At 34.7% G+C, this 10,983-nt stretch overlaps 1 protein-coding gene across 1 annotated transcript in view; it reads left to right on the top strand.

Moving 5' to 3' along the window:
- LOC108694407 (filamin-A) overlaps positions 1-10,983 on the top strand; it is a 51,000-nt gene that overhangs the window by 16,250 nt on the left and 23,767 nt on the right. Inside the window, exons 11-14 of the mRNA XM_018203851.1 lie at positions 276-1,776; positions 1,856-1,991; positions 2,429-2,508; positions 2,585-2,752. Coding sequence (XP_018059340.1) covers positions 276-1,776; positions 1,856-1,991; positions 2,429-2,508; positions 2,585-2,752 — 1,885 coding nt within the window. The remainder of the gene's footprint in view (positions 1-275; positions 1,777-1,855; positions 1,992-2,428; positions 2,509-2,584; positions 2,753-10,983) is intronic.

Genomic DNA, 10,983 nt, shown 5'->3' on the forward strand with positions numbered 1-10,983 from the left:
CGATTTTGTTGAAATAAAATTTATAAAAATCTAAAAATTGAATCAGATATACATCTAAAAATAATTTTGCTAAGTTATCAAAATAATTATATTTTGAAAACTTAAGGATAATATTGCAAAAATTTTTAATATTTTAATAACCAATTTTAATAATCTATATAGATTATTAAATTATTTTTTAAAGGCTAGTAAAATTATTTTTAAATGTCTAATCAAATTTTTAAATACTTAAGCAAAATTGTTTTTTTTTCTTGTACAAAATTATCTAATCACAGCTCTTGGACACGGATGGCGCCATGCCCGGACAATCTTTTTCATTTATTGTCGACGCTCGGGGAACCGGCGGACTCGGCGACGTCATTATCGATATTGTCCATGACAAGCAATCGATACCCTACAGAATAGAAGATTTCGGTCACATGCAATATCGAGTGTCCTTCGTGCCTAATAACGATGGCAAATATCGAGTGTACATCTACTTTAATGGCTCGGACGTGCGTGGTTCACCGTTTTCCATACGCGTGGGAACACAGAAAGGCTCCCGCCGGTCGAAGGAGTCCACGTCCAGCCTGGAACGATCCAAGGTGTCGTCTTTAGAGCGACGAATGAACGGACTGAACGTGTCCGCGACGGAACAGAGCAGTCCAACTCAGAAGATGTATACCTCGACCGTATACAAGTCCATCAGTCCGACGCAACGCGGTTATTCGCCCATCCATCAGACCAGCCCGACGTATAAAATGTCCAACAACTATGTCACCGAGAATTCCGCGACCTATCATAGCACCAACTCGCTGAACCGCACTCGCTCGCCGAATCATATCAATCACAGCCCTGTACAAAGGAACATGAATAGTCCGTCGATGCTTAAGGAGACGAAGGAGATTTACAGTAGCAACACGTACAATCATCGCTCGAGATCGCCAAATCTGCATAGTCCCAGCTTCATCAAAGAATCTAAGGATATTTATTCATCTAGTACGGTCAATAGATCGCGATCGCCAAATTTGAGCCCAACCGGTCACATCATTAAAGAATCCAGGGACATCTATAATTCGGGATCCCTGAAGAGATCGCGCTCGCCAACCCGCAGTCCAATGTCATATAGCGCCACGCAGAGTCCTGTAAATCGCAGCTTCAGCCCACGAACCAGCGAGAAAGACGCATCCTTCAACAGGCGAGGATCCACGGACAATGGCATCATCGATACCAGTAGCAACGTGCGAGTATCCTCGATGGTGGGTAGCACTTCAAGGCGCGATTCCTGGGACGCGATCGCCAAGACAAAGTCGCTGCTGTCATACGGCAGTCTCGAATCCCTCGCGAATTTGACGAATAACTCGCCAACCGCAGAAAACTGCGGTAGCAGTCCGAACGACAATTTCCTGAACAACAACTATAAGAATGCGCAAAGCTACTCCGCCAAGAATGTGTCGTCGCACTCCGCGACGACGAGCTACTCGGCTGTGCAGAAATCATCCAGTCCTGATTATGGTGTGAGTCCGAGATACGACAGTCCAACGACCGCTCGCACGCACGGCATTCTGAAGAATAAGAACAACAATTACTATGGCAAGATCGCAGATACAACGGACGGTACCACGACTCATGACAAGTATCTGAACAACGGCGGTGCTGTCTACGTATCCGCGTCATCCGGCAAGAACGGTACGATCATCGCGACCGGAAGCGCATTGGAAACATTGCCGGTGCACCGGCCGACCACTTTCAGCGTCACCGGCGGGGATCCCAATAAGGTGTCCGTCACCGTTACCGGTAAATCCCGTTGCGACTTTCGACGTTAACGCTGCGTGTCGCGAATACACGATAAAGTATGCCTTTATGTCTCTCGTAGGTCCCAATGGCAAGACCGTATCGATACAGAAATCGAAGTTGCGCGGCTTGACGTACACCATCACCGCTGAAGAGGTCGGCGAACATATTATCCAAATTCTGGTGAACGGTCAGCATATCAAGGGATCGCCCTTCAGGTTCGTTCAATGACGAAGAAGATAGTTTTATCTCGAAATTTAGTTAGGCGTAATTTTTTTTTAATAATATTAAATTATTATGTATATTTATTATATGGCCGAGAAAAAAATGTAAATGTAAATTTTATTTAAAGTCTGAAAAGACTTATGAAATTAAACTCGGAAAATTATAAATTCGAGGATGTTTCTATTAAATGCTCGTCAGGATTAAAAAATAGAAATGTAGCTAAATTATTCACAAAATGAATTGTTTATATAAATTTGTTTATTTGAAGTCTAAAGGAACTTATGAAATTAAACTTGGAGAATTATTAAGTCGGAAGTGTTTCTATTTTAAAAAATCTCGTCAGGATTAAAACTTTTCTATTAAGAATTTAACAGAAAATTCTTAAATAAGAATTTAGTTAAATTATTCTTAAATAATTTGTTTATATTAGATCGCAGGCATATAATGCCCGAGCTATTCAAGTTGGGAAGATTCCGAACGGAGTGGTGAACCAGCCGGTAGAATTTGAAAGTACGTATCTGAAATTGTGAAATCGCGAAACCGCACAAGTGCGTCTCTGATAATAAAAGATGGTTTTGTTTGTCAGTTGATGGATCGAGAGCCGGCTCGGGAAACTTGGAAATCCTCGTAAACGGGGGACACGTCACGAGTTTTGTGAGAGCGCTAGGTAGTCAACGTTTCTTGGCATCGTTTGTGCCGCATGAAGCGGTTGCACATCTGGTCGAAATGACATTCAATGGGGAAGTCATCTCCGGTAAGTTACTTTATTATCATGTCTCGAAGCCTCTTTACAAACATTTTTAATGAAATTCATAAACGTTTATCTTAAAATTTTTAATTAAAAATTTAATTGACATTGATTTTTGGAATTTATACTCAAATATCCATAACAATTTTCAAATCCAATAACAATTATTGGATCTAAAGAATTATTGTTGAAAACACACGTTTTTAAATTTCAATCTATAAATGATTACACTGCAATCGAAAAATTTGATACACTTTATAAAAATTGACATTTTTCGGAACTTCTATTAAATGTCATAATAGTGTTTTTAATAATAATCTCTTTAGATCTAATAACAGTTATTAAAAGTGAAGAATTATTGTTAGTAATGGATCCTCCAATGGATGCGTATCCCAATACCTAGAGTATAATGTATACAATAATTTCAAAATATCAAATGCAAAAATGCTGAAATCTTTTTAACAGTTAAAGCTCGAACATTTATTTCGTTTCATTTGCGTAATGTTCTATATTGTTTTGTATCTGGTATTTCGTACGCTATCTTTGCCGCAAATATCTTAATTTTCATGATGTTTTTAACGCGCCTTTCTTTTGTCAAATTCCAATACGATGGCCTCGGCGCTTCTCCATTAGAATAAATTCCTACTGTGTACGCACGAATGAACGCACTCACGCATGCGTGTGCATCACTGCACCTGCACGTGCACGGTCACATGTATCTTCTGGAATGCACGATATTCTTTACCGTCGCCATTAAGAAAGCTGGAATGCATACTCAACTTGATGTTATTTAAAAGTATGCGTCGCATCAACTATGATTTGAATGTCGAAGCGATTCATCGAAAGTTGATGTACGTAAATTAGAATTAATACGTAATGATTATCCTTAGTCGAATTAAATCGAATATTACCAAGATGAATCATTCGATGACAATTTTTATGAGACGAAAATATTTTGGTATTTAATATCATACGATTTAATAAACTTTTTAAATTTTTTAAAATGCTATACTTTTTTATATTGCATAATATACTGTTATTAATATTTTTAATAGTAGTAATATTATACAGAACATACAAAACTTGTATTTTTCAACTATCTTTTTATTTATAATAATTTTTCTTATTTGATACATTCGATGATGTTGAAAAATATTTCTTAGTGAAAGTAATTCATTAATTTTTCACAGCCTTTTGTATATACGTAATATTTATATTTGTCAATATTTTATCGTTTTGTACTTTTTACACTAGAAAAATCAAGTATTAAGAGCATAATTTTAATTGAAAATAATCTTGTTATTATATAATTCTATAACAGTATTAATGAAACAAATAACATTTTATTAAAACAAGAGCATAATGTATTTGTTTCATTAATACTGTTTTTAAATTAACGAAATTATTTTCGATTAAAAGAATGTTGTTAATAAAACATCTTTTTTTTTGTGTAGTATTATCACACAATATTACTTGACTTATAATCTTATTTAATCGATACATTGAACTGTGAATTTTTCATATTCATAAAAAAAACGAGGAATGTGTAGTGTTAAGTTTAAGTGTTAGCTTAAGGAAGTGTTACGTGCATTCAATAAATAGCACACCATTGGCACAAATCCACCTTGAGTTCCGTCATGCTTCGCCACATCAACTATAAGTAATACTTCTTTTCTCTCACGCCCGCGAGCGCAATTCACAATGTAGTTACTCGCGGCGGTCTTATCGTGGAAATCATTCACTGTCTACCGTAGACTGTTGTTTTCGTCGTTATGATCTTTAGCACTATCAGCCCTGGTAAAGCTATCCCCGACTCGATTTCCAATGGCTATCGTTCGAATGGAGAAAATGTTGTAAGAGCAACTTCCGGTATTTCCCTCCCGCGTGTTCCCGGCTTCACGCTCTGTGCAAACTTTTAAAGACGGTCTCTGCAATTTGCAAACGATGGTTTGCAAAATTTCTGCGTTATCTTGCCCAATATGTGCGCACTGAAGCAACATTACGGCCCATGCAGAACGCAGTTTCTTCCCTTGGTAACCGAGAAATTTCCTCGCACAGCCATTCTCAGCACGGGGACTTCAATCTCGGAAATTAGGCTCTAAAATTACCGAGTGCGCGAATTTTGGACAATTCAATTTAAATTGGATAACTTTAAACCTTTTTCAATTTTCAAGAACTAGTTTGTTTTATTGCAATCTCGACATTTTGATATTAGAATGAATTCGTCTCGAAATGGTCTCAGAAATCTGCTATTAACAGATATCGCGCAAAGTCTGAGACCTTACATAAAATACAGCAATAATCATATTCTTTTAGCATTTGGTATCAAAATAGTGTAGAGTTTGCGGTTTATTTTATCAATCTAGTGACTTTATCAGGACCAAGTTAAAGAATTAAATCGAAGTGTTATCTTCGTTTCGAATCCCAATTTAATTTCTCTGTCAGGGAATGGGTCTTCTTTTCTTCCATGAAGTTTCTCGAACGTAATTACTCTGCTTCTTCCATGATAAGTGCCGCCGAGCATTCCTCGGCACTTATCGTCAAGGAGACATGCGGAGCGATCGAGTTCATCCGCGTCTCAGGCATGCGAGGCAAGCGTGTCTCTAAGTCAGCGGGTCATCGAGCAGGTCGTTGACTTGCGATTTCACGCATTCACGTGACGTCCCACTGACCCATATCCGACGTCATCGGTTCTCCTTGACTTCCTGAATCTTTTTTTTTTCCACCGCTACCTCGCCGTCATAATGTACGAGGCCACGATCAGTACGGAATGACGAGTTCGTCGTTCGTCTCGCCGTTTAAGTAACGCTACTGCATGCCTTTGTAGTAAAAGTCTCACAGAAACATATCCAGCGATCGTAAAAACATAAAGAAACATTTCGCTGCGATATAGAAATAAAATAAATGTGAATATCTGGGAAATGTTCTAATTGTTTTATTATTAGGAAGTTGACCTACCATTTATCTTTTATGCATATTATATTCTTGTTAAAATAAACATACAACACTATTAGATATCAAAAGAAGCGATAGCAACTCGATTCCTTAAGTGAAATAACATTTTGGTATTTTTAATAATAATAAACTAAGTAGTAAATTAAATTTGGTCTCAAATTTAATTTACTACTTAGTTTATTATTACATTTTCTTGAATTAAATTGTTTAATTCATTGTTTTAATTAAATTAACGATATATTGAGTACATCAGTAGAAACAGTGGTGACTTACTTAGGAATGATTAAAAATTATTCAAATTGGATATAATTTGGTGGTTTAAATTTAATGCAGTGCTTTGAATAGTCATCAAACACTTATAACAGTTTTATCATTCTTTTAATAGTACATATATCTTTCAATTGCTTAAAAAATATTGGAAGAAGAAATCTACTTCTCACTCTGCTCTTTAAAGCTGTTCAAAATTTGATGATATTTAAATTAGGTGATTGCACTGGTCAAGAAAAATATTAAAGTTTTACAAAACAGAGAGTGATTTTGAAAAATAGAATGAGAAGCAAATTCCTCTTCCAATATCACTTTTATAAACAAGGAAATATATTCTATTAAAAGAACAGAACACTCCATTATAATGATTATTCAAAGATTGTATGACTCTATTCCGGCAAAGATAAAATCTATACAAAGGCAAATAATGGGTCGACCTCATATGAGTAAAATAAGTATTCTTTGTATTTCCCAGGTATTCATATTATTGTCGATCTCCTGTTTATTCGATTTTTCATCCAAGATATTATCTGATATCCAAATTGTTTAGATTCATAAATACTTAAATTAATAAGTTGTTGAAGTATTTCGAGTCCTCGATTCAACACATTACATTTTTAATTGTGTTATTACATTTGATATATTAAATTCAAAATTGAAAGCAATGGAGAGAGGAAACGCTCCGAAAGTGAAATTGTTGCCCATAGACAGACCTGAGGCTGTAGTTCCGCTGCGCCACTGCACGTGTATGAATAACATTATTTAGATGCCATATATAGTGCACTCCGATGTGATTACTGCAAACGCATCCGGTAGCTATTATTATCTACCCTTTTCCGTATATCGCATCACTAATAACAGAAAAATAACGTAAACACTTTTCCAGTGCATTTTCCACTGCATTTTAAGTAAGTTTAACATTATTTTAATTGATTTTATAATTTTACCATTACTACAATATTCAAATCAATCATTTATATTTCATATAAATTATTTCTCGTTATTTCAGCAAGTTTTTATATATAACGAAAAAACTGAATGATTGAAATTAAATTAAGTTTTGAAGCAGGAAATAAAAATTAATTTAAGATAATTTAAAAGATAAAAGAACAGAAAGTTTTATATTTTCTATTATACGATTGACGAAAGCTGAAAAAAATTTAGTAACAGCTAAATGTATTTTGTTTAGCGTAATATTTACTAAATATTACTAAACATAACAACAGTTTGATAATAATTAAAAAATAAGATAATATTTCGAAAATTAAAATTATCAAAATTAACTAATGTTAATTAGTTGATTTGGAAAATTTTACTTTTTCAAACTTTATCTTAGTTTTCTAATTATAACTTCTAATAATAATTAACATTATTTTAATTGATTTTCGCAATTTTACTTTTCTAAATCTCTCTATTTAATTAAATCTCACTTTTTTAATTATAAAACGGTTAATTATTGTTATTATATTATATTTCATAAAAACTAAAATATAATATAATACCAAACTAACTAATATTAATTAGTTGCATACAAATTAATTGAACATTTTACTGAAATTATTTCACCACATTTTTAATAACTATCATCAAGGCTTGATTATTATTACAAGACTTTTTTCACTGTGTGATCATACATAGAGATCACAAAGTATCGAATATCGGATATTGTTGCGTAATCGGAACCCGCATGCTAATGCATTCCTCCGATCGATATTTTGCTTGCATCCGCTATGAAAATCGCGCCTGGAATATGAGCGAATAACAAATACCGCGTACGATCGTAGGTGTGGCTATGAAGTACCAACTATGTCGGCGTGCGGACGTATTTGGTTACGAATGAGAATACGCATTGCCTACATGAACGCGAACACAATTCACCACGTGGTCGTACCTGGCGACACTGTCTTGGAGATTCCCATATTAACTCTTCGAATTCTAATTCTACAAAACTAAGATCCTCAGGTGGAACATAAATTTATAATCAAATTGATAACTCTACAAGTCAGATGTTTATTATTAAATTTTAAAAAAGACAATTTAAACAATAGTTTCAACCTTTAACCAGGTCATTTTCAATGTTTTAATGACTTAGTTAAAGGTCATCTGTTGTTTAAATTGTACTTTGTTTAATAAACAATAAACGTCTAACTAAATTTGTAGCTCTTAATTTATTTAATTTTTGTCTATTTGAGTCTTGTCTTGGCTTATCTTTTTTTTTTTTTACAAAATTATAAGATCAAAATAATTTTTGATAAGATCACAATAATTTTTAAGTTATTATTTTTTAAAATAATTATTTTAAAAAATCATCATTATACCAAGAATTCATCATAAATTCATTGTTAAAAATATATCGAGTGATATCATGCAGTACATTCTTCAGTTCTACTTGTTAAGTTACGTTAACTCGCGATATTTCGTATTTTCGCGCACGACGGACATACGAAATTTGAAGAAGTCTGGTAGAGCTGAGGGGAAAACGAAATGCGAAGAGAAAACGGTAATTTTTGCGAGGGAAATTAAATAATGTAGAGATAAATTGCAGCAACGGAATTACTCATCGGGAAAACCGCTTTGAAGTCGTTATTTCTGCGCGCTGCGCCGCGCCGTTTGCGTTCCACGCGGGACTCCTTTATTCGGTTCTGCTTCCTTTCGCGTAATCATACAGCGGAATGAACACACGCAGACCGTTATCATCGATCGGCGGAAGAAATGCACATGCAGCTCTTATTCGTTCGTGACACTACACGGAGGTGTGCGATTACTTTGCCTACCGACGACACGTGAAATGCGTTTTCTTTGCTTGGCGCAACGAAGCCAAGGAAGTTATCATCTAACCTCCCGGTCTTGCATAACTCTTTCCTGACTTAACGTTAACTTTTTTCCAAAATCATCATCAGAAATGATTATCTTTGTCGAGCACATTACGGAGTCACGCGATATCAGATCAACCGCAAGTGGAACATACGAGGTCGTAATAAATTATTTAATTATTGATTATTAAAGATTATTCGTTTTTCCTGAACGAAAGAAAAATCATCTTCAATCTTTAAAACCAGATAAAATATATAATGTATAATGTATCTAATAAAAGATATATATGTATACGTGGAAAGAACGATTTTGATGAAGTATCTGAAAATTTAGCTAATCTGAAAATAATTTCGTTGGATCATCAAAATTATTATGTAAGAAATTTAAGCATAATAAGCAAACATGCTGCGAAAAAATTTTGATATTGTTAGCAATCAGCTTGAGCGTTCTACGTAATTATTTTGATGGTGCAAGCAAAATTATTTTCAAATCTATATTTAGTTCAATTTTTATTCACTTTTAATTATATAATTCGTGTTGCTTATGAATAAAAAAAACCTTTACAAATAAATATTTATAATAAACAAATATATTTTTGATATTTTAATAAAATATCGAATTCTTAAATTGATTATAATAAGAATTAATCAATTTATAATGCGGATTTTATTGACTTATGTATAATATAAAATATAAGAGCTGAAAAACAGATTAACAAAAATGATGATAAAATTATATGTTAGTCAGAAATTGTTGACAGTCACTGTATATGTAAAATAAAAGTTAGGATTTTCAGGCGAATTCAAGCAAATTCTTCTTTATGCAATTCAAATTCGTTCCAGTTTCTATCGTAATTCGGAGCAAATTCTTTCGAGCTTCGAAATACGCATTTAAATTACTCAATTGACCGTGCAATTGTCTTATGCAACTGCTATCGTGAAAAGTACGATCGTAATTTTTCGCTGCATATAATCGCAGTAAAAGCATCACTATGGGCATCGATGCACACAATAGAATCGATAGCAACGTGATACTAATTTAATAAAAGCAACGCGATCAAATGCTGTGCATACGAAGCTCCTATTTAACCTTGACACTTCGAAGATCTCAACATCCAGGGGAAAAATTACGAAGTTGTAGTTGCAGAAACTCGAGCAATCGTACATCAATTATCATTACGATGCACGATGCGTGCTTGACACGACTCCGTTAATCTTACAACTGTTAATTAAAGAGTCAATTAGTTCGAGAAAGACAATTAAGCCGCACGCGTTAACTCTTCTTCCCGTTTTAAAAAATAAAATCGTGACTCTTTCCACGTATAATAAAAAGAATAATTGCAAACATCTTTCCGCGTTTTAATGCGAAAGATGTAGCGCGTTCTCGGTATGCAAAACGCAGATGAGCAAAGCGCGATAAATAAACCATGAACCACAACGCGTTGCCGTATCAGCTATATACGAAACAGAAATTTATTTTATTGGCGCAAAGTAAACTGGTCGATGTCGATAAACTCGGACAAGTGTAATTTTTCAATGGCTCATGCTATGCTCCATAGATTTTAATCTTAGTCCAAGCACCTCGATAATGAGCTACAGCTTTAGCATATAATTCCTCGTCTGTAATTAACCGACCGATGCCCGCGCAAATGAGCGCAGTTGACTCGCTCGAGTGATCACGAGGACTTATTTTTCGCAAAGAGAATTTTTTTCGTCGTCTCCAGTCAAGGATCTTGATGCTCGAGGATCCAGAAAAAATCCAAGGAGATTCCAATAAAAGTATATCGATCTTCGAGGTTGATCAAAAATAAATCCGAATAAAATAAAATCGATTTCTTGAAATGTACAATTCTATTTGTGCGAGGAATGTAACTCGTTCTTGAAACTTCACAAGTGTGAAAGAACCTCGCCACGCGAGATATTGCCGGATGACATCTTCGTGTATTAATGTAAAAAATCGGCGAAAGGGCAGAAGACAACCCAGTGATTTTCACGTCGCCGCCGGTGATTTCAACGGTCAGCAGTTGGCGCAAATGCATAATCGCATGCATGCAGTGTCATCGCATTGGCCGGCACGATCGTTTTTACAATCATAACGGCGAACGATTGATTACGTGATGATTATCGATTGACGGAGTGAGACTCGAGACTGCTGATTGAGTCTCATTGCATGCTCGAATATAAGAATATATATATATATAT

This window comes from Atta colombica, unplaced genomic scaffold (genome assembly GCF_001594045.1).
Source record: "Atta colombica isolate Treedump-2 unplaced genomic scaffold, Acol1.0 scaffold12, whole genome shotgun sequence".
Classification (NCBI taxonomy): Eukaryota; Metazoa; Arthropoda; class Insecta; order Hymenoptera; family Formicidae; genus Atta; species Atta colombica.